General features: G+C 34.3%; 1 protein-coding gene across 1 annotated transcript in view; it reads right to left on the bottom strand.

The window, feature by feature from the left end:
- The window catches only part of Dnajc1 (DnaJ heat shock protein family (Hsp40) member C1), a 225,857-nt gene that overhangs the window by 10,281 nt on the left and 197,288 nt on the right, over positions 1–18,288 (bottom strand). Inside the window, exon 10 of the mRNA XM_027928571.2 lies at positions 5,674–5,722. Within this exon, the coding sequence (XP_027784372.1) occupies positions 5,674–5,722 (49 nt within the window). The remainder of the gene's footprint in view (positions 1–5,673; positions 5,723–18,288) is intronic.

Genomic DNA, 18,288 nt, shown 5'->3' with positions numbered 1-18,288 from the left:
GGTCTGAAATTTTGTTTCCTTGATGTGTCTCTGCCTGGTTTTGGTAACAGGATGATACTAGCTTTGTAGAATGAGTTTGGACAGGTTACCTCCTTTTCTATTCATGGAATAATTTGAGGAGTATTTGTATTAATTCTTCTTTGTAGGTCTTGTACCACTCAGCTGTGAATCCATCTTGTCCCAGGCTTTTCTTGGTTAGTAGGTTTTTGATGGTGTTTACACTTCCTTGCTTGAAATCGATCTGTTTAAATTGTGTATGTTCTCTTGATTCAGTTTGGGTTTATCATATGCCTCTAGAAATTTGTCGGTCTTTGAGGTTTTCTATTTTACTAAAGTATAAATTTTCAAAACAGTTTCTAATTGTCCTCTGTACTTCAATAGTGTCTGTCTTGATATTCCTTTTTCATCACAAATTTTAGTAATTTGAATTTTCTCCCTCCTTCTTTTCATTAGGGTGGCTAAGGGTTTGTCAATTTTATTTATTTATTCAAAGAACCAGCTTTTTGTTTTGTCAATTTTTTGAATTGTTTCGTTACAATTTCATTGATTTCTGTCCTGATTTTAATTATTTCCTGACTACTTTTGGTGTTGGTTTGTTCTTTTTCTAGGGCTTGGAGATGTAATGTCAGGTTGTTTTTGTTGACTTTTTATTCTTTTAATGAATGAGCTTAAGGCAATGAATTTTCCTCTTAGTACTGCCTTTATAGTGTCCCATAGATTTTGATAAGTTTTATTGGAGTTCTCATTTACCTCTAAGAATTTTTTAATCTCCTCCCTAAATAATTTTTTTTTATCTCCTCCAAATGTCTTCTGTTATTCATGCATCATTGAATAGTGTATACTTTAGACTCCAGGTGTTGGAGTAGCTTCTACTTTTATTATCATTGATTTATAATTTCATTCCATCATGGTCAGATAAAATGCAGGGTAGTATCGTTATTTTTTTGTATTTGCTAAGACTTGCTTTGTGGTATAACATATGGTATATTTTGAAGAAGGATCCATGTGCTGCTGAGAAGAAGGTGTATTTGCTTGTTGATGGAATATTCTATATATGTCTGTTAAGTCCAAATTATTGATTGTATTATTGGGTTCTATAGGTTTTTTGTTTAGTTTTTGTTTGGAAGATGTATCCAGTGGTGAGAGAGGTGTATTAAAGTCACCCAATATTACTGTGCTGTGGTCTATTTGGTTCTTGTGTTTGAGAAGGGTTTGTTTGACATACGTAGATGCCCCATTGTTTTGGGCATAGATACTTATGATTGTTATGTCTTATTGATGTATGAATCCCTTAAGCAGTATGAAATGTCATTCTTTATCCATTTTCACTAGTTTTGGTTTGAAGTCCACTTTATCTGATGCTTGTTTACATGGTCCATGTGAGTGGTATATTTTTCCCACCCTTTCACCTTCAGTCTGTGTATGTCTTTTCCTGTGAGATGAATCTCTTGAAGGCAGCATATTGTTGGGTCTCTTAAAAAATCCAATCTGTCAGTCTATGTCTTTTAATTGATGAGGTTAGGCCATTCACATTCAGGGTTATTATTGAAATATGAATCGTATTCCCAGAAATTTTGGTTTATTTTTGTCTTTTAACTTGACTTGGTTTCTACTTTGATTGGCTTTTCCTTTAGTGTAGTTCCTCCCTTTGCTGATTTTCACTGTTTTTCATTTCCTCCTCCTAAAATATTTTGCTAAGGATGCTCTCTCAGGCTTTCTCACTGTCAATTCTTTTAACTTTTGTTTATCATGAAAGATTTTTATTTTGCCATCAAATCTGAAGCTTAATTTTGCTGGATGTGATTCTTGGTTGGCATCCATTTTCTTTCAGAGCCTGGTATGTGTTCTTCCAGGATCTCCTGGCTTTGAGGGTCTGGGTTGAAAAATCTGCTGAGATATAAATTGATCTCCCCCTATATGTGATCTCATTCTTCTACGGCCTTTAAGATTCTATCATTTTTCTGTGTGCTAGGCATTTTCATTATAATGTGGATCTGTTGTAATTTTGTACATTTGGTGTCCTGTAAGTGCCTTGTATTTGATTTTCCAATTCATTCTTCATGTTTGGGAAATTTTCTGATATTATTTCATTGAAGAGATTGTGCATTCCTTTGAATTTGAATCTCTGTGCCTTCCTGTATCCCAGTAAATCTTAGGTTTGATCTTTTGATGCTGTCCCACAATTCTTGGATGTTCTGTTCATGGTTTCATACCATCTTCACTGTGTGGTTAACTTTATTTTCAAGACTGTATACTTTGTCTTCATTTTCTGATGTTCTGTCTTCCAAGTGATCTAGTCTTTTGGTGATGCTTTCTATTGCGTTTTTTTATTTGGTTTATTGTTTCCTTCATTTCAAGGATTTCTGATTTTTTTTTTTCAGAATCTCTCTTTCTTGAAGTAACCTTACTACCTGTATGTTTTAGTTGTCAATGGACCTTTATTTATTTATTTATATGTTGCTGAGAATCGAATCCAATGCCTCATACACACCAGGCAAGCACTCTACTACCAAACCACAACCAGAGACCTGGTATCTGATTTTTAATGATCATCATACATCATATAGTGTATGCAGTGTAGCATACTATTGGCTCTTCTTACTTGACTGTAATATTCATTTTGCAATCCAAATTATAGGGATTTTCATAGAAATTTTCCTTAAACCAATTGTTTTGTAAACTAAATGGAAAGTGTTATATACTTATATTTACCAAGATGAGCTTTGTTTGAAGAATTTACAGGTTAAAATTGTACTTTGAACATTTTCATTATTATTATTATTATTATGGCTCACTACGTTGCTGAGGGCTGGCCTTGAACTTGAGATCTTTCAGGCCTCAGCTGCCAGAATGATTGGGATTATAGGCACGTGCCATCATGCCCAAAGACATTTTTTAATCTGTAAAAATGAGAGTTTTTATATGTCACATAATTTTGGCCACACACACACACACACATGAAAAAAAACAAACAAAAAAACCCAACCAACTAATAATAAAGCAACTATTTTAATATCTGTCACCAAATTAACATTTTTTGATGAAAAATATAAAATTTAAATTCAGTATCTTTTTAAAGCACTTTGTTAAAATATTAGGAAGACTGTTTAATATAAAATAATCACATTGTTACTCTCCATCTTACTAAAAAGTATCACTGAGATTCTAGTACTATCTCCACTTGATGAGATATTTTCTTGTAATATTTGAAAGTGAAAGGATGAGTGATAAGGCCACCCCAACCTGTTAGCACTGTGGAATTTCCACTCTTCCTTTAGGAAATTTCAGTGTCCTCTGTAGCAGTACCATTTTATAATGGACACAGTAAATAGTGCTGTTTATATATATATATATACACACACACACACACACACACACACACACACACGCAATTCCCTTCTCACTGTTTTAATATAAAAATAAAAATAGGTAGAAGCCAGGTTTGGTGGCACATGCGTGTAATCCCAGCAGTTGGGAGGCTGAGGCAGGACTGCAAGTTCAAGGCCAGTCTCAGAAATTTAGCAAGACCCTGTCTCAAAATAAAAAACAAAAAATAAATGGGTATGTAGCTCAGTGGTATAGTACCCTGGGGTCTATCCCTAGTATCTGCTCCCCCCACCCCAATATTGGTAAAAATCTTAATTTAGTCTTCCTATACTCCAAAGGATCATTTTGCCTATGTAAACTGGAGATAATTACTTCATAAATTTTTTTTTTAAAATAATAAAAAGGTAAGCCAGGCATAGTGGCATGAACCTGCAATCCCAGATACTTGGAAGGTTGAGGCAAGACAACTGCTTGAGATCAAGAGTTTGAGCCTGATCAACATAGTGAGACCCTCACCCCTTCTCTTCACAAGAGAGTAAAGAGCCAAAGTGTCCAATAATAAGAACTTGTTAAATAAACTATGATGCAATTATATTATGGACTACTATGTAGTCATTAAAATGATGATATAGAAATATGGCATATGGAGTGAAAAAAATACAAAGCCATTGTGTTATGGTCACATTCTCATAAAATATGACATAAAATTCTGAAGAAATAACACCAATGGATAGGTTACATGTGATTTTTATTTTCTTCCTTTCGTTTATTTTTATTTTTTTGAGTTTCTACTAATGGGCATTTTTTTCTATGTTCACTATAGCAACTCTAATAAGAAAAGTCCAAATACTTGAATGGATTGTGTTTTTGACCTCTAGTAGATGGTTATTTCTACCTTGTGGTCTAATCAGCCAGCTTTATTTCTCTGAACTTTTCTACATCAAAGTCTTTGAAAGGCATTCACAAAATCTTTGGAAACAAGTTCAGATTTTCTAATATTTCAGAAAGCACAGTTTTATGGGGAAATATTTAAAATAGTGAACAAAAATAAAAAGAAATATTTTAATTTCAAAATTCTTTGGATTTTTTTTTTTTTTGTACTGGGAATTGAACCTACAGGGCACTTAACTACTAAACCACATCCTCAGCCCCTTTTTAACATTTTAATTTAGAGACAGGTTCTCACTAAATTGCTGAGGTTGGCTTTGAATTTGTGATCCTTCTGCCTCAGTCTCCTGAGACGCTGAGATTACAGGTGCAGGCCACTGCACCCAGATTTAATTCTTTGGATCTTTAAAGGCTCTTAGAAAATAAAATACAGAGTTCAGTAAATATACTTGTGATTGAGACCTACTTTTAGAGAGCTGTAGGATATTTGGATATGGCCAAATATCACATAGGTTTTACTTTTTTCCCTCTCTGTGTGTCACACACATAGGTTCTAGTCACTGCATGAAGCTGCCTCTGGTGCCACTGACACTAAAGGGCGAACATACTCTTCTCCCAATCGCAGGTATCACCTCAGAGCTTCCTTAAATGTTCAACTACATACTTCTTGTTGTCTTCATTATACTTGCCCCTCCAGCAATGATCTAGAAAGATCTGTGTCTGCTGCTTACTGTAAGCTGCAGTGCTTTTCAAGAACACATTGTTGGAGACCGTCTTGCAGGCAGACTGTTCTCACACAACATCTAGAGCCTAGCTCTGCCTCATGGTCCAAACCAATAACTTCACTGGTAGAAAAGGAACTGTCCTTTTCCAGGAAAGCACCAAGTGGAATCCTTTTGGGGGTGATCTGGAGATCTTAGGGTTTGCTAATACCTGGCTTGTCTGCATTACTCTTTCTAGAACCTATATTTGAGGTAGATGGGAAGATTTAGAAGGGACCTTCTTCCTGGTTCCAAGCAGAGTATAGAGATTCTAATAAAATTCCAGTTAATCTTGGAGGACACAGAATTTTGAAAAACACAAATTCTCAGGAAAGCTGCTTATCCATTCCTAAGGGTAATGCTGATGTGTGTTGTGGTGGACAGTGTGGGGAAATGTTGAATGGTGAATTTGTGTAATGGGCAGATAGGTGCTCTACTGTGTTCCCTGTCCCACAGATACTAGAGAAGAACAAGATTTGTATAATTCTTTAAACTTATTAAATATATCTTCTTAGCATCAACTATATATACAGGGCAGAATTGGCTTGTTGGTGCCTGCAATTTTTTCAGAGTTAAGACCGACAAGAGTTCATTGGGCAAAACTTATCATACCCTTGTATTTGAAGAAGTATAAGAAATGATTTATTTTGAAGAAACCACTATATATTAGTGAGATAAGGTGGGTTCTATAACTCACCTGGAGAGCAGGTAACTGAATCTTTCAGTTGCTTGGCTTTGGTTGTCACCTGTTTCAAAAACAAGAAAAGCAAAATACCTTACTTTCCATGTGCCTTGTAAGTTGAGTGGCCTATTTCATGTCAAGTTCATGTGAACAGCCAGGGTTCATTGTATCTTAGGCCTAGAAGACACTCAGCCATCAATCAGTCCAATGCATTTATTTAACCAACTGGGGAAACTGAGGCCCAGAGAGATTAAATGGCTTGACCCCAAATATCCATCCGTTCAGTAGAAAAATCAGAAGAACTCAAATCATCTCACTACCTCTGAATGACAGTTCTATTACACTAGACTGCCTCTTAAAACATGCTACTTTTGTTGGGAATAGTGGTGCAAGCTTGTAATCCCATCTTCTAGGGAGGCTGAGGAAAGAGGACTTTAAGTTTGAGGCCAGCCTTGGCAATTTAGCAAGACCCTGTTTCAAAATAAAAAAAGGACTGAAGATGTCTCTCAATGGTAGAGTAAATACAAGTGGGTCATTTTCATCTCTTCCTTTCATTCTTCTTCTTGTTTTTCTTTTTTTAGTTAGACTTCCAGAAATTGAGGAATGTCATATCAGTGACTACAGTAGTCATCATTTATACTAATGATCTCACAATGTAAAATTCTATGTATCCCAGAAAGAAACCCTAAGATAATATAACTTTGACAGTGATGTTAGAGGAACAATCTTTTGGTGGTGTGGGGCAGTTGGATCCAAAAATCATGATTAATTTACATCTGAGTGTGGATTCACAAAAGTAGTTTTATTTAGTGGTAATTCTTTTCTACTTTACATTTTAACCAATGTACCATATTGTATGTTTCATTCTCTAGTTTGCTTTTTTCATTTGATAATGCCTTGGAGCTCTCTCTTTCTATATATAGTTCTCTCTCTCTCTCTCTCCACACACACACACACACACACACATATATATTTCCATATATATATTTTCCCCTTTTAAAGAGATAAAAATTTACAGAGCATATGATTTTATATGTACAATTCAACAACTTTCTTTAAAAAATAGATCTTCGTCAAAAATTTCCCAATTGAATTATAGAACATTCTTATTACTCCAGAAAGTCCTCTTTCTACTCTGCCATGAATAACTGCTATTCTGATTTCTATGATATATTTTTTAAAAAACTGAGCCCAAATTAAAAATTTTAAATGAAGTTATTTGCCCCAATACATCTCTAACAAGATAGCTTTTCTCAATTTAAAATGTTATTAAAGTAATATTCTATTGTATACATGGACAAATTTTTAAGCTTTTCTATTCTATTAATCCACACAATATTCTTTTTTTATACTTTTATTTTGTTTACTTATTTTTATGTGGTGTTGAGGATGGAACCCATGGCCTCACATGTGAGAGGCAAGTGCTCTCTACCACTGAGTCACAACCCAGCCCCTTAATCCACATATATTGTTGAACCAACATATTTCACTTAATAAAATTTGAAAATAAAACCTCAGAAAGTATGATTGTTAAGGACTTCAAGTTAGGTGGGTAGACTGGTACTCAAACTTGGTTCCACTTTTATCAGCTGGATAAATTCGAGCAACATTATCTTTTCTTTGTCATGTGTAGTACCTTCTCTAATATGTGGATCATATTTCTAATACCACTTGTGTCTTATGGGTGTTTTAAGTTTTAAACAAGCTCTTAGCATAATACCTAGCAGATGTTAAAGATTCAGCAAATACTCCTATTATAATCGAAATAAATCATTTTCCATTCATACAAAGGGCAGAAATAGAGAAAACATTTAATGTTGCTTAGAAACAATTTCATTCTCAACCTTCTCTCTCCACAGATGACCTTGCTTCCTATTTAATAGAAACAAATTGAAGTTACTCAACATGAGTGTCCTTGACTTCCAAATTTTCCAATTCAAAATTTGATTGCACTATCACATATCCTTCCCTTCTTTAAGTCCAAATCAAAGAAAAAAATTATCTTTCTTCTTCTTAAGCTAAAGATGTCACTTGAATCCTCATAGGACTATGTCCCATAAATTAAATTTCCTTTGCTTTTATCTTCATCTTCTCCTGGTCTGCCAGTTACATCCCATAAACCTTCATATTTAGCTTAAATAGGCTCTACTCTAAGACAATGTTCCCTTGATCTTGTTTTTTTCTCTATTCCACTTGGCTTTCATGAGAGTTTCTCCTAGCTTTTCTTCTCTCTCTTCCATCACAGGCTCCTCCTACATACTCCTGCCCCTTGTTCTCTAATATAATTTCCTTAACATCCAGTTCTTGCCATTTTATAGTTCTTCCCATTTTCTCCTTTATTATCTCATTCTATCTATTTAACAATATCTTAGAAAATAAATTATTAACCTGTGTCTCTGGTCCTGCCCACTACTTTTGAATGCCAATCTCACAGAAATTAACCATGTAACATGGATTATTGGATCTGAAAAGGACCTATGTGCCATGTTGTGTTCTAAATAAGAGCTGCACATGTGTATGTGTATATACCAATTGTTCACAGCAGCCATATTAAGTAGGTTTAGAATTCTTATCCCCACTTTACAAAATCTGAAGCCTGAAGAAAATAAATAAAGTCCAAGGTTGAACCCAGGAAAGTAAAGATCTAAAATCTTTGCTCTCAATCATTCTAACACATGTCCTTTTGAAAAAAAAAATGCCTCATTTATGGACAAATAGGTCAAGTACTCTTTGTCCTCTACTACATAGCTTCTCTCTAACTGCCACTAAATTTCTCATTTATAGATCTATTAGCTCCTTAGACTAAACAAAACCCAAACTAAACTCACCAACTTCTCTCCAAAATAACTTCTATATTCCTCCTCCTCTTCTTAATAGTACTGTCATTCCATTCACATAAGATCAAATCCTGAGTCAATTTTTAGATTTTTTTCTCCCTCTTAACCCATTGCCAAGTTCTTCACTATAGCAACCTCACCAGTTCCCTCCTTTCTCCTGTACTAGTCTCACCGCCTATATCAGTCTGGATTAGGCTAATCATTGATTATATAATAGTGTTCAATTCTGAGCCTAACAGGCAAAGGAATTCACACTACAATTTCATTCTCTTTCCTGTTTGTATCTTTTAGTTCAGGAGAACCAAATCATTAATGCTGTCCCAGATGTCAGAAAAACTCAGGGCAACCATCATCAACATCATCTGAAATGTCTTTCCTTCCTTCATCAAAGCTCTCCATAAGTATGTGTTTGTCTAGAGCCAAACCACCCTTCAAGGTACTTTCAAATGTGCCTTTCTTCTCGAACACTTCTCTGATGTCCACCATCATGACATTCAACTCTCATTACAATTAATCCTTGTTCTCCCAATTGATGTTACATATTTTAAAAAATTTTTGTTTATGTTTTTGGTACCAGGGGTTGAACCCAGATATGCTTTCCCACTTGACCACATCCCCAGTGCTTTTATTTTTTATTTTTAAACAGGACCTTACTAAGTTGTTTAGGGCCTTGCTTAGATGCTGAGATTGGCCTTGAACTTGTGATACTCCTGCCTCAGCCTCCTGAGTCACTGGAATTATATGTGTGTAACACTGTGCCTGGCAAGATTTAATTTTTAAAAACATTATCATACAAAACATTGCCTTTTTTCTTTTTTGTTGTATAGTTCTATAAATTTTAACCCATTTTAGATTCATGCAATTATAAACACATATAGGCTGTGGGATAATTTTTCTTGCATCTTGTTTTATTAACAAATATTTTTGAGATTACTCCAGAATATTACACAAAGCTCTCGCCCTTTAAAAAATTCTTTAATATATAATTCATCTAGTTTTCTCACTTAAAGTATGCAATTCAATGTTTTTTAGTATATTTACAGATATGTATAGTCAATTACAGAACATTTTTATCACCTCAAAAAGAAATACAGACCCTTTAGCTATTCATCCCCATCCCTTAACCCAACCCACTCCCCACCAAATGCTAATCAAACATTAAACTACTTTCTGTCTCTATAGATTTCTCTATTCTGGACTTTCATATGAATGGAATCATATAACATGGGCTTTTTGTACTGGCTCTTTTTACTTTGCATAATGTTTTCAAAATTCACTAGAGTTGTGGTATGTAACAGTATTTCCTTTTTCCCTGAGTGACATTCTGTTGTATAGATATACCTCATTTTGTCTATCCATTCATCAGTTAGTAGATATTTATGTTGTTTCTATCCTTTAGCTATTATGAATAATGCAGCTATCAATAGGTATGTGTTATTGTACCTGGCCATGTTCAATTTTTATTGGACATGTATTTTCACTGGAAGAACATCTATTCATCTCCTGTATCCATTGTTTATTTGGGTTATTTGTTATTGAGTTATAAATTTTTAAAAATATATTCTGAGTACACATATTTTATCATATATAAGATGCAGAGTACATTCTCCCATTCATTAGGGGGTTATCTTTTTACATGTGGGTTTTTTTTGGGGGGGGAGGAAGTACTGGGGTTTGAACCCAGGGGTGCTTTACCACTTAGCTATATTACTAACCCTTTTTTATTTTGAGACAGAGTCTAAGTTGCTGAGGCTGGTCTTAAACTTGGGATCCTTCTGCCTCAGTCTTCCAAGTTGCAGGAATTATAAGTTTGCACAACTGTGTCCAGCTTGTCTTTTTACTTTCTTGATGGTATTACTTGAGGCACAAACATTTTAAATTTTGATGAGAACTGAATGTATTTAATTTTTAATATTTTGGTTTTTTATGTTCACCCCCAACCCCCATACTGGGAATTGAACCCAAGAGCATTCCACTATTAAGCTACCCCATCAGCTTTTTGTACCTGTAGCTCAGTTGCTCAGAAGGCTGAGGTAGGAGGATCATATAAGCCCAGGAGTTTGAGGCCAGCTTGGGTAACACAGTGAGACCTCATGTCAAAAGGAAAAAAGTAATTCCTGAACATGGGATATTTTCCATTTATTTTGATCTTTATGTATTTCACAATGTTTTGTAGTTTTCAGACTAAGGTTTTCCACTTTTCTTGGTAAATCTGTCCTTATTTTGTTTATTTTTTTAAAAAATGCTACTGAAAATGAAATTTTCAGAATTTTATTTTCGGGCTATTTACTGAAAGTATATAAAAATAAAACTGACTTTGGTATGTATGTAGCAAAATCGGATATCTGATATGTATCCTGTAACAAGGCTAAACTGATTTCTTAGTTTCAATGATTATTTAGTGGATTCTTTATGGTTTTTTCACATATCAAACCATGTCATCTGCAAATTGAGATTGTTTCACTTCTTCTTTTCCAATTTTATTTTCCTTGTATAACGGTGCTGGCCAGGACCTCTGCTACAAAAAATGTTGAAAAACAGCAGAATGGACTTCCTTGTTTTTGTTCCTGCTCATGGTAGCAAAGCACCTGTTTTTCACCAGTAAGAATGGCATAAGCTGCAGGGTTTTAGCACGCTTTTTATCTGGTTAAGACACTTCCCATTTATTCCTTTTGTTGAATGTTTTTATTCTGCCCACTAGCTGCGTTTTGTCAAATGTGTCTATGAAGATGCTCATGTGGCACTGTTTTTTATTCTACTAACATGAGGTATTTACATTAGTAGATTTTTCAGATGGTGAACCTACCTTGATCATGAAAAGAGTTATTTTTATAAGTTGCTGGATTCAGTTTGCTGGTATTTTGTTGAGAGACTTTTGTATTCATAGTCCAAATTGCATCATAGTTTTTCCATGTTTTTAATCTGGTCTTGAATTAAAGTAATACTAGCATCATAAGATGAAGTGAGTATTAGCAGTGGTCATCCCTCTTTTATTTTTTAAAAAATATTTCTTTTTTTAGTTGTAGATGGACACAACATTTTATCTATCTATCTATCTATTTATTTTTATGTGGTTCTGGGGATTGAACCTAGTGCCTCATGCATTCTACCACTGAGCCACAACCTTAGTCCTTCTCTTTTATTTTTTTGAGAGCTGTGAAATATTATTTTTTTTTTGTTTTGTTTTGCAGTGCTGTGGATATAACCCAGGTCTCATGCACAATAAGCAACTTGATTTTAATTTTTTAAATGTTTGTTAGAATTCAGTGGTGAAGTCATTTGGGTCTGGGCCTTTCATTGTGTGTAGAGTTTTGATTACTAGTTTAACCTTTCACTTGTTTCATTTTACCACTGAGCATCCCCAACCCATTTTTAATTTTTATTGCTAAGTTGCTAAGGGTGGTCTTGAACCTGTGATCCTCCTACCTCAGCCTCCTGAGTCACTCCAATTATAAGCATTTGGCACAAACATTTTAAATTTTGATGAGAACTGAATGTATTTAATTTCTGCTGGATTTAGGTAAACAATTTGTTCTTCTTTTTCTAGTATCTTAAGATGAAAGGTGAGTTAATTACTTGATATTCTTCTTAACACAAGCACTTACAGCTACAAAATTCCCTGTAAGAACTGTTGGCTGCATTCCCTAAAATTTAATATGTTTTGTTTTCATTTTCATTTATCTCTAAGAATTTTCTGGTTCCCCTTATGATTTTCCTTTGACCTACTGGGTATTTAGAAGTATGTTGTTTAATTTTCATATATTTCTTAAGCTTTCCAATATTTTTCCAATATCTGATCACTAATTTCATTTGTACTATTTTTATCCTTTTAAATTTACTGAGCTTTAGCTGATGGCCTAGGGTATGGTCTATTCTGCAGAATGTTCCATGTGTACTTAAGAAGAATGTATATTCTATTGTTGTTAGATGGAGAGTTTTAGAAGCGTTAGGTTTAGTTGGTTTATCATATTGTTCAATTTTTCCTTATTAATCTGTTTGTCCATTATTGGAAGTGGGGTTTTGAAATTTAAACCATTATTACTGAATTGTTTATATCTACCTTTAGCTGTCAGTTTTTCCTTCATGTATTTTTGTGTTCTTTTATTAGGTACACAAATGTTTATAATTGTTTTATCTTCCTGGATTAGTATGTATGTATGTATTTATTTATGGTACCAGGGATTGAAACCACGGGCACTCAATCACTGAGCCACATCCCCAGCCCTTTTTATTTTTTATTTTGAGATAGGGTCTTGCCAAATTCCTTAGGATCTCGCTAAGTTGTTGAGGCTGGCTTTGAACTTGTGATCCTCCTGCCTTAGCCTCCCTAGCCTCTGAATTATAGGGGTCGTGAGTCACTGTGCCCAACTGGATTAGCTTTTTATCATTACGAAATGTCCCTTTTTACCTCTAGTAAATTTTTTTTTAGCTTTAAAATTTACCAAAGATGCATAAAGATACAGAATATCTTACATTGTACCTAAACAATAGAGGAAGCAAAATAGACCAATTCTCAGAAAAGCTTATGGTCTATCTTTTAGATCTTATTTGTCTGATTCCTGCCTGTACTCATAAATTATAATATGCATGGTTATATCAGGAGTTCAGAAAACTTCATTTGAGGTCAATAGTAAAAATCACAAATATATTTTGCTGCAGAATTTCTTAACTCAAGACACATAATTCTCTGACACCCTAGAGTCATGATACAGACTTCCACATAAATCTTTTTTCCCCTTATATATGAAGGGCTAATACTTATTAAATATGTTAATATATTTTCTTAAAGCAAGTAGACTCTTAATTTCAAGATCCTCTTCAATAAGCAAATTCCAATGATACTTGGGGTTAAAATCATTCATTTAGTATTGACACTCTAGTTTTAGATTGTATTGATCCAGAGTCTCCTGATATGTAGTCTAGAGCAAGTTTCCTGTTTTTAGAGTCAATGAATTGGACTGAGAATACTTAGCTAGAGACGCTTCATATTGTCTACTACACAACATCACAGCCCTTCTTATTCTCAGTGTAAAACAATGAAAGTGGTGGAACATCACTCTCATCTTGAAGCTATACCTTTTCACTCTCACTTAAAAGGCAATTTAGAACTTATAACATGTTCATTAGATAGATGCAAAGTACAATTTTCCAATTCAACGTGGTTTAATAATTACTATAATATTCTAATCTCTTTGTTAAGTCTGTATTTTTTGATGTCATAAGATGGTTTTATAAAAATGACAACTGCAAGTGACCTCTTTTTATTAAGAATTTTTCTTTTCAGTTTCTGACTCAGGAGGAAGTATTAATGTGGGAGATGATGACAAAATGTTTTCATTTGGAGAAGGTGTGGTATCTGCAATTGATAAAGAAGTTTCCAAATAAATAGTGGTCTAATATAAAGCTTCATCCAGGGTGTCTGAGTAAGATATCATGCCATTTCAGGAAAGTTAAGATGTGTCTCAGTAAACATGGTCATCACCAAATCTATTTCTCTCCTTCCACACATTTGGAATGACTTCCATAATGTGAGTGCCAACTTACTCTTGAAATATTCAATGTTATTTTCTCACATGGTCCATAATGAATTTTCTAGCAATTCATTCTGGATATCATATGCAACTGCAAAAGATATGGTCCCTAACTTAACAAGGATATTCAGGACTTTTTTCTAGTATCCGGTGGGAAGAAAACACATCCTTCTACAAAGGCCTCACAAGATGACCTATTTGAGCAGTTAATACTATGGGTTATGAGCTTGGGTAGGCTTTTGGACAAACCACTGCATCCACATGTACACTAGCAGAACTGGATTGCAGAACTGTGGGAGGATATGTTTCACTATGTTCTGAGGTTAAGAAAAAAACATTTTTAAACTACTCTTCCTATTGCCTAAATTCATCTTTAAATTCTTAAAAAATAGGGGCCCTATGATTTAGTCTAAGACATACATGTTAAAGTAGAATGAATGAAAAAAAATTCCAAAATAGGTGTCATTTCCACTGGTGAAAACACTGATGAAATAATAGAATATTAAATTATCAAAATTAAAATGAAAATTATAATCCATAGGGTAGAGCTAGGGTTAGTGGATAGTTATATGTTACATACTTCTGCTCAATTTAAAGAAACTATCCAAGTGTATGTTCCTTTTCCTGGCTTCCTCAGATAATTCAGAAAAAAAAAAGTTGATTACTAGTAATAACTTTAAGTCACATTTTTTCAAATTTTGGCTGCCTTGATATTTTAAGTTTTTTTAATTGAGAGATTCATTATTTGTATTTGTTGCCTTTATTTATTTATTTTATCAACTCTCCATTTGAATTTAGCACTCATTATAACTGAACACTACTGTGGCTTTCAAATACAAAGTGCACTGTTACCTGAGCATTAAATAAAGCACTTTGAAAATGCTTCCAATTGGTACAAAGCAGTGCTGTTCACTCTTATTATATCTCCAATGTCTTAAAAATTTTCTCTGGATTCTCTGTCTGGATAGAAAAATACAAGAGATAATAATTGTGTTCATCTTAATCATTTAAAAAAAAGGGACTCTTTCATTAACTGATTATAGTGTAGATGGCCATTTACTGGGAAAAAGTACTTTTGTCAACAGACAATAGTACAGTTTTATAGAGATTATTATTCTATTCAGTGAATATTCTTGACAGTCCTATATATATTCACCCACCTTCTTCTCTTATATATTCACCCACCTTCTTCTCTTAATTGTTTCCCCAAATTTTTAGGACCAGAAAGTGATTTTAAACTGCATTAACATTTAAGTATCTGCTCAAGGGTCTATGGACTTGCTGCAGCTCCAAGCTGTAAATACGAAGTTAAGCAAGTAATTTAGGGGCAATAAAATAAATCCCTACTATAAAGTGTGATGCTATGACCAGACCATAACCAAAGCAACTATTTTATGAATAAGGTCATCCATAGTATTAAAAGTACATGTGATTGTAACTAGTAAATGAGAATTAGGCTTTAAAGTAGATACTATCCTCTCAGTAAGATAGTGGGTTCTGATAAGCAAGTAAAAGTTACAGACTCAGTATATTAATAACAGAGAGGACATTTAACATGATACAGAAAAAAAAATAAGAATCTTAAAAGGGAACTATAAAGAAAATGTTTCATGTAGTCTTCAAATATACTTTGCTTTAATGAGAAAAAGTGGTCTGGTCCATTAGAGCTTCATGAGACCTTGAATATTTCTGTGGTTCACGTATTCAAAAGGGTTTCTGTGCTGGGCATGGTGGTGCCTGCCTGTAATTCTAGCAGATTGGGAGGCTGAGGCAGGAGGATCATGAGTTCAAAACCAGCCTCAGCAAGAAGCAAGGTGCTAAGCAAATCGGTGAGATACTATCTCTACATAAAATACAAAAAGGGCTGGGGATGTGGTTCAGTGGTCAACTGCCCCTGAGTTTAATCCCCAGTACAAAAAAAAAGGTGTCTTGGAAAGCAACTGCTTATGGAGTTTTTCAGAAGCATAGCAGTCAGAATGATCCTTTTAGATTCCTGCACTCCTTTGTTTGTACTCTTCCAGGTCTTTCCCATCTCACTCAGTAAAATCTAAAATCTTGACCCTGCATACCCCAAGCCTACCCTAGCGTCAAAGTCTTTGCAAGTGCTGTTTCCCTTACCTGTAATGCCCATTCTCAGACAAACTTGCTCCTTCACTTTTGAATCTCTGCTCAAATATCCCCACTCAGGGAGGACTTCCCAGAACCCTGTTTCTAAATGGCAACTTCCTTCAATTTCTGTCCTTTTACCCTGCTTAATTTTTCTTCATATTACCTGTCCCTGTCTATGACTTTTACTCCACACATTCCCTTAGGGAAACTGTCTTTGCCTGCATGGTTGCAGTTTAGTTGCAGACAAATTAGTGTTCTAGCTCCATGCAAAGGAAAAATGAGTAAGAGATCCTACAAATGCACATTACTTCCATTATGTTGCTCTGAAAAGAGTAACATAGCCATATCAGAGGTTGTGAGGCTTGGGAATACAGTGTTCTTGGATGCATATGAGCCTAAAATATAAATCTATCACTAAAGAGGAAGAAGAGACATATTTTGGTGAACAACATGCCAGAGTCTTCCACAATTTGTAGATTTTAAAAACTGAAAACCCATTTGGAAAATATGTAAGACGGTTAAAATATGGTACAAAAAGATAGTACAATATTACATAAGTGTGACCTGGTAAATACTATTCATTGTTGTGACAAATAATGTGCTGTGATCACACTTGTGCTACTCAAAGGAGAACGTTGGCAGTACATATTCTTTTGCTCTATCACTCTGGTCTTCAATCTACTGAAATCTGGACTATTCCTTTTTTTGTGTGGGTTTCAATAAATTGTAGAGTTTCTAGATGCCTGTTTCCATGTATATATTTTTCCAAGTTCTCAGCCATACTGTCTATTCTATAAATCTCCCTCTTCCCAGGGTTTCAAACATGCAGTCCATAGTTCTCCTATTCCAATGTGATCTTACTGCTCTCTTGCCCGCTGTGTAGCTGTGGAGTGCAGTGACTTCTGTTCACTGGGGTGTATCCACTATTTCTTAGATTCCATTTTGTCTTCTTTAATTCATCCCTCTTTTTGCTGGAGTACAACCTCAGGAAGACTTCTAAGAAAGGGTACGAGTCTTTACCTCATGTGTTTGTCACTGTACTTGTTCTCTTCTGGATTCAGAACATTTCCCCTCAGAACTAAGAAGGCATTTTCCCCTAGTCTTTCAGAATCTAGTGTTGGTGTAATTTTTTTAAAAAATATTTTTATTAGTTAGTGATGGTCCATCCTCCCTCCCTCCCTTCCTTCCTTCCCAGTGCCTCACACATGCTAGGCAAGTGCTCTACCACTGAGCCAGTGTAATGGAGCTTTTCAGGAGCAGCCCGCTGTAATTTTTATCATTATATTTTGTCTTACTTTGGAGGTGTCTTCATAGAAACTTTGAAGATCTATATATTCTAAGTATTCATATTTCCCAGGACCTTTTCTATGTATCCCACTTGACTGTGGAAAGCTCTCACAAAGCTGTTTCAGGTGTCCTTACATTCTGAAAAACTTTATTATATTAAACTATTGAACAAGACCTTGCCTCCGTTTTCTCTTTCTCTCTCATTGTCATTCCTTCTAGTTAGATTTGGACTTCCTGGAGTGATTCCCTGAATTTCCTTTCTATAATATTTTAAAACAATTTGTCTTTTTATTCTGTTCTCCAGGAGATTTTCCTAATAATAACTTTCAATCATTCTACTTCATTTGTTTTTGTTACTTGATATTCATGTTTGCTCTAATTTTTCTCATGGCATCCTGTTCTTTGTGTTATGAATTCAATATCTGCTTGACTATCTAGATGCTAGAAGGCTTATATAATGAAATAATCGAGTAGGCTACAATAAATTAATTCTAGAAGGTTGCCTACCTAAATATTTAGTCTCTATCTAAATATATCCAACTAGTAAACTTCAAAATTTCTATAACATTCTCACTTGTACATATAAATGCAAGAATTTTAAATCAACAAATTAAATTTGGCTGTTTTTATTAAAATAATATATATGATCAAGTAGAGTTCATCTGGGAAATGCAAAGAAAGGACTTTGACAATATATTCCTTCTTATTAAAAAAATTAAATGCTTCAAAAGATATTTAAAAACTATTATTAGAATTCCACATCAATTCCTCAAAACAATTGTCATAAATTAAAAATGAAAAAAAATCAAACTCAAGAAAACTTCCCCAGCATTAACCATCTTTATATTTTTCATATAAATTAATCT

This window comes from Marmota flaviventris, chromosome 12, assembly GCF_047511675.1.
Source record: "Marmota flaviventris isolate mMarFla1 chromosome 12, mMarFla1.hap1, whole genome shotgun sequence".
Lineage (NCBI taxonomy): Eukaryota > Metazoa > Chordata > Mammalia > Rodentia > Sciuridae > Marmota > Marmota flaviventris.
This window is presented reverse-complemented; position numbering and strand designations above follow the sequence as displayed.